The 18,017-nt window shown below is 36.0% G+C and overlaps 1 protein-coding gene across 5 annotated transcripts in view; it reads right to left on the bottom strand.

Moving 5' to 3' along the window:
• Nucleotides 1-18,017, bottom strand: part of LHPP (phospholysine phosphohistidine inorganic pyrophosphate phosphatase) — a 162,070-nt gene that overhangs the window by 131,352 nt on the left and 12,701 nt on the right. For all 5 annotated transcript variants that reach the window (XM_058188595.1, XM_058188594.1, XM_058188597.1 and 2 more), the window contains exons 2-5: nt 10,157-10,344; nt 7,443-7,596; nt 1,414-1,477; nt 523-615 (exon numbers count right to left, since the gene is read on the bottom strand). In XM_058188595.1, the coding sequence (XP_058044578.1) occupies nt 523-615; nt 1,414-1,477; nt 7,443-7,596; nt 10,157-10,344 (499 nt within the window). The remainder of the gene's footprint in view (nt 1-522; nt 616-1,413; nt 1,478-7,442; nt 7,597-10,156; nt 10,345-18,017) is intronic.

Here is an 18,017-nt window from a genome sequence, read left to right on the forward strand (position 1 = left end):
AAAATAATAAATATCCCAAGATTATTGCTTATTTAAAGATGTCTCTTCAGTTTATTACTTAATAATAATTTAAATGAATGTACATGCTACTGAATAACTATATTCAGTAGTTTTGGCAGGAGCATTCTTCAAACTTTTCATCAAGTAAATTATTACTGCTTGTTGGGAAAGAGGATATAACTTTTCATTATAACTACCGTATCACTGAGCATTAATTTTACCTCTGGCCACTGGTTGGAGCAAAGAATTCAGCTCCACATAACATTCCGGTGCCAACTGGAAACCTTTAGAAACCTTTCTACATGTTATTATCTGTTTATATGAACAATTTAACAGAAATGAACTGAAGCAACTTTTATTTTCAAAGAGAAAAAACAGCTGTTTCCTGCAAATTCAAAGTTCAATAAATTTTTGTGCAACTGAAATGGTTTCACATTTCTTCCTCAATGAATTATTTTATCCTCCCATTTCCATCCTGGGAATGCTGGTAAAATCAACTCTGACAATGTTCGGAAATCTTACCTGGTGAGGTTCAATGCCCATTTCTGTCAAAGCTGACTGGAAAAACATTTTGGCTGGTTTTCCCACCACCTCAGCTTGAATATCACAGGCGTACTAGGCAATAAGACAAAAATAACACTGTTACTTTCAAAACAAAAGTGTCTGATTTACACACATTACTTGCTTCCTAGTTATTGACATTCAAATGATGGTAACATTCTAAAACACAACTTACGGTAGGAATACTATTTGTAGAAATATCAAGAATAATCACCAGGGTTTATGTCCAATTTTTAAAAATGCACATTTGAAGATACAAGATGGGTTCCATAGAAGTGCATAGGGAATTTATTAGAGGGGGAAAGGTTCTGCTGTTCTTTCATATAGCCTGGTATGTTCAACAACCTTGGCCTAAGCAGAAGACCAGGAGAACAACTTTGGGAACAAGTAGAGCCATTTAAATATTTCAAATTAAGCATCAAAGTTCTGATCCCAATTGGGGTCATAAGCTCCAGATATCCCCGTTCATGTTATATGTACACAACCAATCCCATTTAGAAAAAGGTTGAATTGTCTGCTATGCAGGATTTCACTGTAAACATCAGCACTATGAACTGTGGTTGGCTACACACATCCCACCAAGGAAGATGATTAAGACCATGAGATAGTCTACCAAAGACTTGTCTTGGCAAAAAAAAAATTACCATGTTTTGAATTAGTTGAAAAATATTGGTTTTAAAAAAATCTTATCTCTTTTTTTCTGCCTAGGTCCTGTGACATATGGTAATTTGGTAACATATTTGGTAATATGCAAATTTTTAGTGCTATATAAATATTTTAATAAAATAAACAAATACATTAGTGACACTTTTGCTGGTCTAAAGAACATTATCTACTAAAACAATTAAATACCTCCAGTGCTTTCATATATGCTCCAACATCAAGTTTTAGTCCATCTGTTTCTTTATAATAGCGTCTGAAATTGAAAATATGCAGATTTAAAATGCAGTATTTCAAACCTTTTGATTCATACAGCATTCTGCATTTGCTCTCTACCCCCAAATGCAATAGGTTTGGCAATAAATACATAGCTTTAGATAGAACATAAACAAAATCTTAATAGCTAAATATGACAAAATGGTGAATAGAATAGATACACAAGTATGTAACCAAAACAACAAATGATCCTATTGAAAGTGATAAGCTATTATACAGGTGATCTTCATTTAACAATGCTAATTGGGAAGAGAAACTCCGCTATTAAGCAATGTGGTTGAAAGTTGAAAAACTGCATGACTGCACTGCTTAGTGGCAGCAGTCCCAGCAATCCCAGTTGTTAAGTGGGGACGATGCAGGTTCTCACATGACCATAATTTTCAACTTCCTGCCAGTTTCCCCATTGACTTTGCTTGCGGGAAGCTTGCAAATCACAGTCACCTGACTGTGAACGCATCACCGAATGTGGGTGCAAGATCTGATTGTAGCTACACTTGTTCAGTGCCGTTGTAAGTTTGAATGCTCATTCAATGAGTGGTCATGAAATGAAGATGACTTGAACTAACATTTTATCACTTTCAAGCTAAGCTAAAGATGATGCAAAAAGCATGTAGTAAGCTTGTGGGTCCATATGTGCAAAAGCCATTGATGAAGATCTTAGTTAACTGTACCTGAACAGTGAAGTTAGAATATATGGGTAAACAAAAACTCTAAAATAACCAGGTTTCTACTAGCAATCTACATGATGAAGCACTATTTATCTAGCTGATTTAATAGGACATATTCACTATTAATCATAAACCATGATTAAAGGATTATTATGTTTTCCAAATGCTGACATATTATATTTTACACACTAACTGATTTACCTTGAATATGTTGTTCATAAATATAAATGCCAATCAACAGATAAGGCTGTTAAATTTTGTGTATTATTCATTACCTTAATTGTGATAAAATATCACACTTTCATTGTGCTTTATTAATGATATATGTTTATTTTTCCAAAACTTTTAAAAAGATTTTTGCTTTAAATTACTAAAGAAAAAAAATAGATAAAAATAGCTATCACTTTGTTGGAAGAAATATCCATCTGGGTTCAGTTCCAAGTGGGGACAAAGACACTGGAAACATGGAGGCTGCTTGGAAAGATGGTTTAATGGTGGTCAGGATCACATGGCTTGAGATCCTGAACAGAAAAAGGCATGAGATCCTGTGCGCTCTCTGGCTTTATGCTTTTTCTGAGCTTTGAATTTCCTGGAGCACAAGAAGTGTACCCTGATTGGCCGTCAGACTCCCAGGGGGTGGAGGTCTTAGCTAGCCTTGCTGGCTGATGTAATCTTCCCAGGTGTCATGTGGTGAGTTTCTGTTGCTAGATGGGTGCTATTATGTTGCAGATGATGGTGGCCCATTGACAAAGGTGGGGAGAATGAGTTTCTACCTCTGACCCATTGACAAAGGTGGAGGGAAATGAGTGAGCTTGGTTGAAGCTTTAATGGCCCATTGACAAAGGTGGGGGGGAGTCAGGAAGCTGCTTTGTCTTTAAAACATGTTTCTCCATTTCTCATCCAGGGAAATATAATATTCTGCCTTTTTAAATATTTTCTAAAATATTTCATTCTTCTAGGAGGGGGGTGGGTGCTAAATTCCTACAACTTATTATGGATGAAAGGCCATCTTTATTTTATTAATTTATTATTTATAGTAATTTATGGGAAATAGATTAAACAAAAAAATAAACCACTATTTAAAGTATCTTTAATTATTAAAATCAATGGTAATGTTATTCATTCAATTGGTTAACTTACTACTTCTACTAGGCAGATCTAATATTTTTTCCAGCATCACAAATTTGAAAAGATGGGATTAATTTTTCTTGATGATAGATCTCTATTGTCTTATTCAACTGACCTCTATGGAACACATATTTTATAAAAGATGGGGTATAGTCCGGAAAGTTAGCAATTGTTTCAAATTCCCTGCTACTACTACATATTCTTAGCAATATTATCTTCTCTTATTATAAATGGTTTTGATCATAGCACATATCACTGACAGAATCAAACCAGCATTGCAAAAAGTCTTGGACTCAGTACCTAAACTGGCAGGCTCATTCTAATCCCAATTTCTTTGAAAATGCAAAGGGGGAACTTATTCCAAATAACTATGTTTGGTGATGAAGAAGCTCAGCAGCTGACTTTCTTTAGCAAACATTCAAAATATGATTCAGTAGATCTCTTTCTTTTTTTTCTTTTTATTAAAACAATAAAAAGAGAGAACTACAATTCAAGTGTTTTTTAACATTCCTAAACAAATAGGTAAGGAGCAAAAATGTATAGGATGAGCAGTCAGATAAGATTTTATGCTATATCCTTCTGCCATTTTCGATTAATCAGCACAGCCTCTCTTTAAAATGACCACTTGACCTTTGCTAGAACAGCCATTAACCTTCTATAGTCTAGCGTAAACAGCTTAATTTTCTGACAGTGGCATGACAGAGGAAATTACAAAGCCAATTCCCACTCTCAACCCAAAACAGATGCTAAATGTAAATCACTCCATTTTCACAAGGACAGCATTCTGCTTTAGTCATTCTAATGTTCTAGCTTTCAAGACCATACACTAAAACTTTAGAAGAAAGAATTCGGGTTTTTTTTCCTAAAGCAAGTTAAAGAAATGAACATTATTAACACTGTTATACTTTACATAATATTAGTAACTCATGAGAAAAGTGGCTGAGAGGGCGTTGAATGAAAGGCAAAATCCCCACCATCAACACTCACAACTCAATCACAGTTGTGATCTGTATAAGATCTTACAAGAGAAAACTGATACCCATTATAAAATAAATAATCCACTTAATATGCTTGACACAGTTAACGCAAACTTGATTCCTACTTTCTTCTTACATCTCTGTATGAAGCAATTAGTAGAAGTACAGCTGGCATATGGTACAGCTAACATAGATAAAGTTATAAGAATATCAGTGAGATTTAATATACTGTACATCTTGCTCAGAAATCCTACCAAGTTTAAGAGTGCTTGCAAATGATTATTTTAATTTGTTTGGAAATGATTACCCTCCGTTCATTAGGTTGCTTTCCACAGAATTCATAGGCAATCCTTATGATTTATATTGATATATTGACCATCATTTGTGTTGTAAATGTTTTACCTTGATGAACGTATCTTTTCTTTTATGTACACTGAGAGCATATGCACCAAGACAAATTCCTTATGTGTCCAATCACACTTGGCCAATAAAAAATTCTATTCTATTCTATTCTATTCTATTCTATTCTATTCTATTCTATTCTATTCTATTCTTTCTATTCTATTCTATTCTAATTCCTTAATTAGGACTTCTCATGGTTATGTATCAAAACAATATCTGAGTTTTACAGAACATAGAATAACAAACATGGAAGAGATTTTGGAGGTCTTCCAGTCCAACCCTCTGTTAAACAAAATCTAAGTATCTGAATGTTTTTATAATAAAAAAGGATGTTTCCAAAATATGTTTCTGTATATTCTTACAGATTTGATAAGGATTTCTGAAGCATTTATGACTTCTGCTGTACTTGAACAACAATAGAATTCATTTACTTGAATCTCAGAGACAGTTTAGTCTCTTTTATTATTCATTTTCCTACTTAAAAATATTCAAGCTTGGTTCCTTTAATGCCATATGCAAATATAAATAGAGAAAGCCAATTTTATTGTTACTTACTAGTCCTTTTTGTCTAATATATTGATGAAGAGATAGTCCTGCTATTGGATGCAATTAAACAGCAATTCAAATGATGAATTAGGAAAGAAGGCAGACTGAGACAAAGTCCTTCTCCAACATCCTCCTCATTGCTTAGTGATTACCATTTTGCATCTAGCTCTCAACTATAATCACCAGCTATTCACTGTGTTCCTGAAGGCATGACATGACTTTCTCAGAAAGACTTGTGATTCTAACTGCCCTCAGTTCCAGCAAGATACTGAGGCACCCTTGCTCCAAAGAAGCATACCTGACATCACTCCAAGCTATACTAACAGAATCCTAAAAGTCTAAGAAAGCCTTCATTGCCCTTTTTAAGGACAATATGGCCCAAAGAGAACTGTTCTATATCTCTTACTCATCCTTCCTCTATTACCAGGGCTGAGCAACTATTTCATCCCTCCCATCTCTATATATTGTTCAACATTAGTTGTTTTTAAAAAAACAAAAAACTGGCCAAATGAGGGCAGCACAACGGAATAGGTAGTCCTCAAATTAGGACCATAATTGAGCCTGGAATGATTATTGTAAGCTGTTGCGATCATTAAGTAGCTATGTGACCAGATCCAATTTTTGCAGTGTTCATTAAGCAAATGCCTCAGTCATTAAGCAAATACTACAGTCATTAAGCAAACATTACATTCATTAAGTGAATAAATTTGGGCATTTTTTGCCAGAAACCAGAAATAAACATTGGAAACCAGCAAAATGGGTGGGGTGGCATTACCCCAAACAGACGCTGTGCGTAATCTAGGGGTTTTCTGGAGTTACGATTCCTGCTCGAGGAGCAGGTGGCGGTCGCGGCCAGAAAGGCCTTTGCCCAACTGCAGGTTGTGTGCCAGTTACGCCCTTTCCTGGCAACAGTCCCTACTCATAGTCACTCATGCCCTGGTCACTTCCCGTCTTGACTATTGCAACACGCTCTACATGTGGCTGCCCTTGAAGAGCATCCAGAAGCTCCAGTTGGTGCAAAATACAGCGACCTGCGTGGTTCTGTGTAGCCCTCAGCATGCACAGCTATCACCTCTCCTGCGGGAGCTGCATTGTTTGCCAATTTGCTTCTAGGTGCAATTCAAGGTTGTCACCTTTAAAGTGGCTTGGGACCAGGTTATCTGAGGGACCGTCTCTTGCTGGTCACATCTACCCAACTCAACAGAGCTGGGAGGCAGGGAATATTGTGGGTCCCATCCCCAAGGGAGATACACCGTGGTGGCTCCCTCTCTCTGGAACATCATTCCCCCCGGGATTAGAATGGCCCCTACTCTAATACTCTTCTGGAAGGCGCTGAAGACGTGGTTCTGCTAGCGGGCCTGGAGAACCCAGGCCGGATGGAGCCCATTAAATGGCTCGTGTGATCTGCTGTTGCTGGGGCGGGGGGTGGGAGTTATTTTGTTATATTGTATTGTATTAATTTTATTCTTTTGTTAGTTTTTATTGTTTTAAATGTGGTTTTATATTCTGTAAGCCGCCTTGAGTCGCCATGGGCAAATAGGCGGCAATATAAATTCAATAAATAAATAAATAATGTTGAAAATTGTGGTCAAGTGATTGTGGGGGGATATGCAACTGTCAAAAATTTTAAATTGGGTTACAAATAGTTTTTAGGGGAAGTGTCTGTCATAACTTCAAACAGTTATTAAGCGGCCAGTCGTAAATCGAAGACTACTGGTACATTAACAAAAGAGATATAGGCACACAATAAAAAAGAGGAAGGAAAAAGATGTTGAGGAAAGTATGACAAAGAACATTAACATCCATATCAAAAAATAATTTAAAAAGATTTAGAAAAGAAAATTGGCAAATGAGTTTATACCACTATTTGCTTTATCTTACTAGCCCTTTTTTAGCCTCACACAAGGACAGCATGAGTTGCCCTACTATTGGACACCATGAACCAACCGTTCAAGTGATGTATCAGAAAGATGGGAAGACTGGGACAAAACTCTTTTCCAATGCTCTCTTGATTGACATACAGATGTCAAAAATGACTAAAGGAAGAGAAAGTCAATTAATCCTTTACATCTGTCTTCAGCACCTAAACTGTTGGGCAGTTGAGAGACATCCTTGGATGACCTTACAAACTTACAAGAAAGCAGTTAGGATTTCAAAAAGTTGTGGACATCAAACAAACATTACTATTTTTTTAATGTTTTCAGTGCTCTACTTATTAACTTACCCTCTTCCCAAAGACAGCAGAACTGGATTTTCCAGGCTTATGAGAACTTGGAAAGCATCATTCAGATTTTTGTAAGAAAAGTTGTCTGCTGCATCTCCAATTACTACACAGTTAGGATTTGTTTTATCAATATCAGCAAATTCAGGAATGAGATCTAAGGAGTAATAAACATATATTTATATATTTCATGACAACTTATGCTTATTTCCAAGTTCATATTAACCTAGGCCTATTGAGCTAAAGCAGCTCAAACATTACCAGAATTGCATATTCTCTCCCTCAAAGGCAACAGTATAAATGTTACTTCATTGGTCTCATTCAAGACAATGACGAATCCGCATATAGACGAGAGGTCGAACGACTAGCCTTGTGGTGCAACCAAAACAATCTGGAACTGAACACACTCAAAACCGTAGAAATGGTGGTAGATTTTAGGAAAAACCCTTCCATACTTCCACCTCTCACAATACTTGACAACACAGTATCAACAGTAGAAACCTTCAAATTTCTGGGTTCTATCATATCGCAAGATCTCAAATGGACAGCTAACATCAAAAACATCATTAAAAAAGGACAACAAAGAATGTTCTTTCTGCGCCAACTCAGTAAGCTCAAACTGCCCAAGGAGCTGCTGATCCAGTTCTACAGAGGAATTATTGAGTCTGTCATTTGCACCTCTATAACTGTCTGGTTCGGTTCTGCAACCCAACAAGAAAAACACAGACTTCAGAGGATAATTAGAACTGCAGAAAAATAATTGCTACCAACTTGCCTTCCATTGAGGACCTGTATACTGCACGAATCAAGAAGAGAGCCGTGAAAATATTTACAGACCCCTTGCATCCTGGACATAAACTGTTTCAACTCCTACCCTCAAAACGACGCTATAGAGCACTGCACACCAGAACAACTAGACACAAGAACAGTTTTTTCCCGAAGGCCATCACTCTGCTAAACAAATAATTCCCTCAACACTGTCAGACTATTTACTGAATCTGCACTACTATTAATCGTTTCATAGTTCCCATCACCAATCTCTTTCCACTTATGACTGTATGACTACAACTTGTTGCTGGCAATCCTTATGATTTATATTGATATATTGATCATCAATTGTGTTGTAAATGTTGTACCTTGATGAACGTATCTTTTCTTTTATGTACACTGAGAGCATATGCACCAAGACAAATTCCTTGTGTGTCCAATCACACTTGGCCAATAAAATTCTATTCTATTCTATTCTATTCTATAAATCAAAAACTTACTTGATTTTGTCCAGTATAGCCAAAACAGTATCGTCCACACCCATAAAAGAGTTATTAACAGGCCTCAGAAAATCTATTTTTTTTCTGATAAGTAAATGCAAAACAAATATATAGAAAGTGTAGAGGGAACATGTTCAGCAGGGTCTAAATACAGGCTAATTGATAAGAAATGAAAAATGCATGCCATATAATTCCATCCTGAACACCTTGTCTGTAGGAGATGACCAGGATGAGCCTGAGGGCGGGGTCAAACTCATCATCAGTTTGAAAACTCTATGCCCCTGGAGACCTAAGTCCATTGACTCTTATCTGGTGCCAATTCTCCTTGAATATTAGCAGTGCAGATCCTTGTACATACGTAGCATGGAATAAACACTTAGTACTTTTTTGGATTCTATTTTGACTTCTTGCACCTGACATTGCCATTTCCAAAAATCTTGCCCAGAAACCAGAAATCTTTTGAAAATGGCTTTGATAGCTTGGAAATCAAATAAATGTGTCTAAGAGATGGTAAGGAGACAACTGTCTTTTACTATCAACCTGATAGCTTGTGGTGACATGACAAGAATGAAGCTGAAACCAAGAAGAGGATACATCTGCTCCCTCAAGTCATGTTTCTGGACTTCAAGATAACTAGTTGCACGTGAACAAAACAGAACTGATAGTGCCTGGAAGCCTAAAAAGAAGGCTGAGTTAAAAAAAAACCGCTTCAAGTAGAAACATTTTTAAAGACTTTCTTAGAATGCTTACATTGTCCAAGAGTAAGTAGAATAAAACTGCTTGTAAATTACAAGAAATCTGGTGAAGTTTTTATCTTTATTGTTCCCCAATATGAAAGAACAGAAAACAACCTTAGGATTGCTTCCATATTTGTTCAAAGTAAAAAAGAAAAGGACCAATTTTATGAATCTGGAAACAAGTGTCAGATATGGCAGTAGATTGTTTATGCTATGTACCAGTTTTGGTGTGAAGATACTATGGTCAGGTAAGCAATTTTACTCCTATCCTGTGCCAGCTCATTCATGAAGATTGTAGAAGACATTAAATGCAGATTACTTAGTTCAGTTAACAAACCAAGAAATTGGAATACATGCCAAGATCTTCAATGAAAAGTTGGCAAGGATGGGAGGTAAGAACGTTCACCCCATATTCAGCTTCATGACTTCAGAAAACATAGATTATGAAAGATCAGATGTTCATCTTAATTGGGCCATTTTATTATCCAATTATCCAGTTACCACCTCATCTGCTTGCTTGCATTATTAGTTTGGGATTTTTGTTTTGTTTTGACTTCCAGTTGTCTTAATCTAATCATTAATCCAAAATTAATTTAGTCTGCAAATCTAACAGTTCATTCCTGAATTATGCACATCTAAAGTGAACCTATATTAGGTTGAAATTACTTAATTGCAGTCTACTTTATATGCAGAAATTTAAATATTAGCAAACCATCATGCACAAGAAGATGAGGCCTCAAATTGCGCTCCTTCAGAATTCGACACACTGCAGGTGCTGGAGCAGTGACTTCATTTACCGCGATGTCAAAACCCAAATGCTGCAACTTTTTTACAAATTTGTCCCGCGTAGCTTGAGTTTCATTAGTGCAAAACTGCAGCTTTAGACCAGATGCCTTGATCCTGTGACAGTAAAATGGTATATTATTAAGCTAATTAGTTATACAGAATGTAGGATTTAAATGAATATTTCTGTCAAAGCTTATAGTTATAAGTACATGTTAAAAAGAATTACATGAAATGTAAATCACAATACCACGAGTAATTTACATTTATGTTTTATAATTATAACACAAGATTAGCATATTTATAATACAATATATGCTGGTTGTCTGTCACCAATAGTTAGAATTCAAGAAAAAATGTGTTTCAGTACAAACACTATGATTAATAATGCCACTTAAGTGGTGAGATGTCAAATTTTAACAACAAAAGCAACCTCATTAATTCCATTTGGTTTTTCTCTAATAAATTAAGTATTTTAATATGTTTACAGTTTGAAGACTCCAATTCAAACATTACGATTTGTAATTCCTTTTTAAATTTAATTTCATTTTACTCTGCCTCAAGTATTTAAAATGGAAATTGTGCAAATATATACATTCTTTTCTGTATTACTGAAATTGCTGCACATACTGTAAGGCAACATTCTGTTTTCCAGGACAGTATGCCAGATATGTAAATCCCAGATCTTCAGTTTAGGAATCCTTCCAGTTTGCCATATATTAATACACACAGATGCAATTTAGGCAACAGTAATCCTAAAAGAACTTGGTAGTCGAAGGCTTGAGACAAAAATGTAAATCAGAATACATATCCTATTTAATTTAATTCTGGTTTAATTTGCATTTCAAAGTAAGACTATCCAGTTCCCACCAAATGCTTTCAACTCCCTTCATCGAAGTTGGATTTATCCAACAATATACATTATAGAAGCTATGCTGTAATACAAGGGTTCAAACTCATGTCACCATGGAGTCATCACCTGAGGTATAGCGACTTCCCCCCCTTCGCTAAAACAGGGTAGGCGTGGCCAATGCATGATGCATCTGGCCCACATGCCATGAGTTTGACACCCCTTGTCTAATACATCTGGATACTATTCCTGCTTTATTTCTTTAAATTTTAAAATTAAATTATAATTTTAAATATATATTTGTGCTACTAGGGACCTGCAAAAAAGCACTGCAGTAAGAAAATAAAATGATGATATACATTCTACCAAATAAATCAAAATATACATTAAACTATATTTGTGGTTATTATGATTTTATACTCTCTGTGATACTTTTCAAATCAACCCTCCACAAGTACGTTTTTAAAAATGTAGCTCCACAGTAGAAAAACAGTTGATGTTCATTTAAAATACTGAAACATGTCATCTCCAGATTCCTTCTTTTTGTATTATTTGTCTTTCCTAATCACAGGTATGTGAATTATCAATTACAGTTAGTGGTTAATTGCCCTTCATAAAGATAGCTATTCTATTTTAAATTAGGCAGTTAATATATTATAACTAATAGCATCCACTTGTATATTATAAATATATCTTCACTGATTGGAGCAACGAATGTGAGAATTAGTCATGAGCTAATGAAGCAATTGAATAAAGAAGGATAACATGTACCCAGGGAATAATTATTGTTAATGAATTATGATGTGACCTTCTCAGAACAATGAACAATTGGAGCAACAGTTAAGATGACAGGACTTCACATCTGTTATTCCAAATATAGTATAAACTGGAATATAAGCACAATCAACATACACATACATGCCCAGCCTCACACATACTCACAAACAAAACAAAGATGCTAAGTGGAATTATATGCAGTTCAAAGTACTTCACAAACCTCACATAAAAAATAAGTTATATTTTCATATATTGAAAAAAATTACTGTATGTGAAATTTTGTCTGGATTCTATGATCACCTGATTATTTGTTAAACGTAAAGGTAAAGGTTCCCCTTGCACATATATGCTAGTTGTTCCCGACTCTAGGGGGCGGTGCTCATCTCTATTTCAAAGCTGAAGAGCCAGTACTGTCTGAAGACGTCTCCATTGGTCATGTGGCCGGCATAACTAAACGCCAAAGGCTCACCGAATGCTGTTACCTTCCCATCAAAGGTGGTCCCTATTTTTCTACTTGCATTTTTTATGTGCTTTCAAACTGCTAGGTTGGGAAAAGTAACGGGAGCTCATCCCATTTTCCGGCACTAGGGATTCAAACTGCTGAACTGCCGATCTTTTGATTGACAAGCTCAACGTCTTAGCCACTGAGCCACCATGTCCCTTTTGTTAAACTTAAGTGAGCACAAAGAAACTTGGGCCAAATTCAATCTTCTCAGATGGTATGTCTCTACTGGTTGAATTACCCTGATAATTTGCTGTCTCAGGTAGAAAACGCCCATTCTCAGAAGACATGGTGAAGTACATTGGTCCATAAGCTCCCTGGGAAGTTAAAAAGGAAAGGGCCGGATAGCTCAGCCTGGTAAGGCCTGTTATTAAGAACACAGAAGCCTGCAATTACTGCAGGTTCAAGCCCGGCCCAAGGTTGACTCAGCCTTCCATCCTTTATAAGGTAGGTAAAATGAGGACCCAGATTGTTGGGGGGGCAATAAGTTGACTTTGTAAAAATATACAAATAGAATGAGACTATTGCCTTATACACTGTAAGCCACCCTGAGTCTTCGGAGAAGGGCGGGGTATAAATGTAAACAAAAAAAAAAATACAATCTAAATAAATTAAATAATGTTTTTCCCATTCAAATTGAGCAACGTCATTCTGTATAATGATTATTATTAATTAATTAATGCCGCCTGTGACTGCCTTGCCTCTTCTGGGAGAATAGAAGATGGTACTGCCCTAGAGTGATGTTTTATATCACATAAGAAGAGTAAGGTTGAAAATTGAATCTCTCCAAACCTTTAGTTCACATAGTCTGTTCAATGCGTTATTACTATTTTTACTTGCATACTTAAGCTTTCAATATACATTTTCGTCTCAGGCTGTTCTGTATTATTCAGGACCTCTTGCCCCTTTTTTAACCTTTTGCAAAACTAGGAATGAACTGACAAAAAAGCAATCCAGGACTCAACCAAGAGCATCCATTATAAGGGTACTCCTTCCTGTTACTGTTTTAGTTGAGCCATGGTGGTGAAATGGTTAGAATGCAGTATTGCACGCTGACTCTGCCCACAGCCAGGAGTTTGATCCTGTTGGTTCAAGATTGACTCAGCTTTCCATCCTCCCAAGGTCTGTAAAATGAAGACCCAGATTGTTGTGGGCAATATGCTGACTCTGTAAACCCCTTAGAGAATGCTGTAAAGCATTACGAAGTGGTATATAAGTCTAAGTGCTATTACTATTGCTATTAAGACCAAAGATGTGCATAGGCTAGGGTCACATATCGATAATCTATAATTGGTTTTTTTAGTCTATTTAGTGAACTTACCCTCAGTGCATACAAAAGTAGCCAATCATGGCAATACAAACCATGGCTTAGCATTTGTTCAGCCATAGGAAAATAAAGGCAAAGGAAATAAACACAATTCGGCATGCTAATATGAACATAAGCTCCGAGGTTCAGTCTTCAAATTTCCAAATAAATTCACCTTAGCTGTTAAGTCTAAATCTTTTCATCCTGCTTTGGCAAAGGAGCAACAGCAGCAATTTAGAAAGCAGCAGTGCTTTAACATGATCCTTTGCTATCTCTCTTTCCCATCTGCCAATTTTTGTCACAACCTTTATGTCATGCAGCATGAGAGGGCAAAAACAGGGTTCATATTTAACATGCCCATAAACTGACCCCAAAAAAACGTTGGCAAGGGCAGTTGGCTAAGACTGTACAAGGTCACAGAGGATGTCCAATAATTGTCCTAACACTTTACCTGTTATGGCACAATAATGAGAGGTTTTTTTCATTATTTTCGGGTGAATGAACCTGGCAGATGCTGACAGCCAGCAGATGTGTAAAGTTCGAGGTGATTTGTAAGGGACCAGCTCATCTGACGCACAGTAATTGCATTGTGGGACACTGTCACTCAGATTCTTGTCCTGTTCTGTCAGAATGAGGTAAAGGTCAGTTCAAAGAACTGGTATAACATCAAAGACAGCTCCTTGCTGAAATTTAAAATATTTTCATACATCTCCTTCACGCCCAACCCAAAATATTAAGGAAATCAAAACTGGGGCTCCTCTTGCTGGTGAAAATTGTGCTTGGGGGAAAAAATGAGCGATTTGCAATAGCTTTATTTATTGTTTTCAATGTTGCTTGCAAATGTTTTGCTTTCTAACTAATCTCTCCATTTACCCTTTGAACAGAAACGCTTCCATTTCCTTCTTGATAATCTACCTTTTCCCTAAGGAAGTCAGAATAAGATACTGGGATTAGGAAGCAGACTTTCAAATAGAGAGGTACTTTCAGTAAAAAGAAATCTCACTGTCTCCACTTTCCATTTATTTACTTATTTTTAAAAATGTTATCCTACGTGCATATGCATTACTCAAAGTCCGATATTCCCTCTCATATGCTAATAGCTTGCACGTGACAGACATTCAGAGAAACCCAGCACTCAGGAATCCATGACAGTTGTGCGGGTACCCTCCTTTAATATAGAAATGGAAACCCAATCCACTAGCTTTCCAGGCTTGAGCTGGAGGCAAACTATGTTAGTAATAATTACTACCCGGTGCAATATAGCATAGTGTACAGTATAAGTGTTATTGTATAAAGATTTCTGAAAGTTTACAGCTTATGGAAATGTTTCCTGAAGTTTTGACCTGTAAAAAGTACATTCTTCAATTATCAGAATTTTTCAGTGATTCAGGATGCCACAAATTCCATATTAGGAAGTTAACCCATAAAATGTTAAGCCAAAAGAGCCATTCATTCTCTCTCTCTCTCTCTCTCTCTCTCTCTCTCCCCCTACCCCTTTCTTTTCCTGATTTTTATGTATTAATTTTGATTATGCAGTCATCATCTGAGTCCTTCTAGAATGATGTTACTAAACAACACACACGTTTACAAAAGCAGCCAGAAAAATATAAGCCAGAGTTTGGGTATAGCCATGACAATATAAACAAATAATGTCTGAAGCATGCAAATGAAACCAACCATATTTGATTTGGACATTTGGCTATTATACCAGCTGAAAATGCATTTTTTTTCAATTGAATTTCTGCTGCAGCTTCAAGAGATGCTTCACATTCTATCATGGCCATGTTTCTGATATTTTATTATTTTACCTCACTTATAATTTTATAGTTTTATGCTTCAAATCTTTCTTGTACCTCCGTGTTGGCATTGTTATTTATGTATTTACTAAATCTACTTGTTTAAAAGTAGATCTAAATAAAACAAGCAAATAGCATGAACTGCTGCCATAAAAGACAGCAAAATCCTGCCAGGTAAAAACAAATACGTCACCTAGACGTAGATGTTTCTCTTGTACTAACAATAGTCTTGTGTTGGTGTGCAGTTACTCTTCAGCCAGCCAAATATGAGAAAATCAGATGGAAGTGAAATACATTTGGAGATTGGTGGAATGAGAGTTCCGCGTTCAAGAGGCTGATTCTAATTCCCATTACGTCCATGATGTTCTGAAGTGGCATCTCTGCAGGTCCCAATTTTTTTAATTTTTAACATTAATAAGATTGCTAAAACTGTACAAACGTTCAGCATCTGGGGAGAGATTTTCCAGGATAATAATGCTAAAATCTCATGAACTGGTGAGATCTGGAGCAATTGAAAAGTGGGGGAGGGGATGCTTTCATCATTGCACAATGCCTGCATCATCATTATCACCAACTTTCCACAACTGCAATGAACGAAAGGAATCTGACGACAGTAATATTATGAAAGTATATAATACAGGTAGTCCTTGACTTACAACAGTTCGCTTAGTGACTGTTCAAAGTTACAACAGCACTGGAAAGTGAACTTATGACCATTTTTCACACTTATGCCGGTTGCAGCATTCCCCACTGTTATGAGATCACCTTTTGCAACCTTCTGACAAGCAAAGTCAATGGGGAAACCAGATTCAGTTAACAACCATGTCACTAACTTAATAACAGTTAAGTGATTCACTTAAGAACTGCAGCAAGAAAGGTCATAAAATGGGACAAAATTCACTTAACAAATATCTCACTTAGCAATAGAAATTTTGGGCTCAAGTATGGTCATAAGTCAAGGATTACCTGTATTATAACAAGGAAGGAATAACACTTTCACAATCCTTGCCTTGGAAACTGGCTAGTTAATATAATTAGAAAGGATGCCAGACTAATTAGGCCTTTAATCTGGACCAGTATTTGTGGTTTTTAAGGCCTTATAGGCTCTCCGAATGCCTTTTAAAGTGGTCACCAAATTGTAGTTATTAGGTTGCCAATTATTTCCCAATTACCAATGTATAATTGGTGGCAGAAGGGAAAAATTAAATACATGGGGCACAATTATATTGACACCATAATTCATTTGATTTTTAATTACATTTTAATGAAATTAAATCAAATTTTGTTTTTGTCCTAGTCTTATGAGATTGCGCAGCTCTCCTGGGTAACCATTAGCCCAAAACAATGTGTACACCCTTGATTTAAAGTGTATGTTTTGTTACTAAAGTAGACCCAAACACTAGCCAACAGAAATATTAAGGATGAAAATTAATATCTTTTAGAAATTATATTCTAGTTTTTCATGCTTATGCAAAGCTGATATCTAAACATCCAACATGGTTGTTTAGAAACCAAAAATAATCAACTACCCTCTTAGGAAGGAGCCAATTACAGCATGAGGTAGAAACTAATTCTACAAGTAGTTTATATTAATAAGTGTAGCCTGTGGCAACTGGAAAATTCATAGATGAATTTTGACAAGGATACACAAATTGTTCCTTTGATCCTATTATTCTAATTTAAAGCATGAAAATAGTTGCCCAGTTGCCTAGTTTTATTAGGGTTTATTATCTGTGAATAATGGTGAAAAGATCACCAACCAGTCCCCTGATCTTTGAATGTCCAGTATAGTTATGAAGATTTAGGTGTACATTTTATGAAAAAGCTTATTTTTGAAGTCATACAACTCAGAAAGTCTTTCCTTATTTTTCTCTATGAACCTTGACAGTTGAGCTATTATTTTGTGTGAGCAGCCCAGGAAATGAATTTGTCATTTACTACTATTATGAGCTGTCTTAATCACATTTTTATGGATAATATAATCCAGTAATCGTATTACACTGGCCTTTGTTTCATACTGATGGATTGCTAACTGTTTGCCTTTGAAGTCACTAATTATAATCTATAAAAGCCAGTTGAATTCAATACAACACTTCCACTGTGAAATCATTATTACACTTTGTATATAAAGAGCATCTGTTGGTAAACAATTAACTAGGGACTAACAGAAAGGAAGCAATTCTTTGCCCCATTTTAATCATCACTTAGCTAATGCCTTCCAAGAAAAAAAGAGAAAAATTCAATCAACTGTAGTTCTTTTTAACCCAGAGATTACTACAATTAAACAATCTATGATGAAGGTTTTCTGTGTTTATTCCTTTTGGAACAATATCACCAGTTTGCTTTTGGATGTACTTCAAGGGTTGTCTTCTTTAAAGTCCTTCAGGGATTAGGATATCAGTGTCTTCAAGATCATCTATTCCCAGAGGCTCTCTGACAATTTATAAACTGAGCATGAACCATACCCAAACCACCACAAACTATAAATTGGATATACATGGATGTGTAGTCTTCAAGTCAATCTTGACTTCTGATGACAGCTTGGACAAATTCTTTCAG

The sequence above is a fragment of the Ahaetulla prasina genome, chromosome 6 (genome assembly GCF_028640845.1).
Source record: "Ahaetulla prasina isolate Xishuangbanna chromosome 6, ASM2864084v1, whole genome shotgun sequence".
In the NCBI taxonomy this organism is placed as follows: Eukaryota; Metazoa; Chordata; class Lepidosauria; order Squamata; family Colubridae; genus Ahaetulla; species Ahaetulla prasina.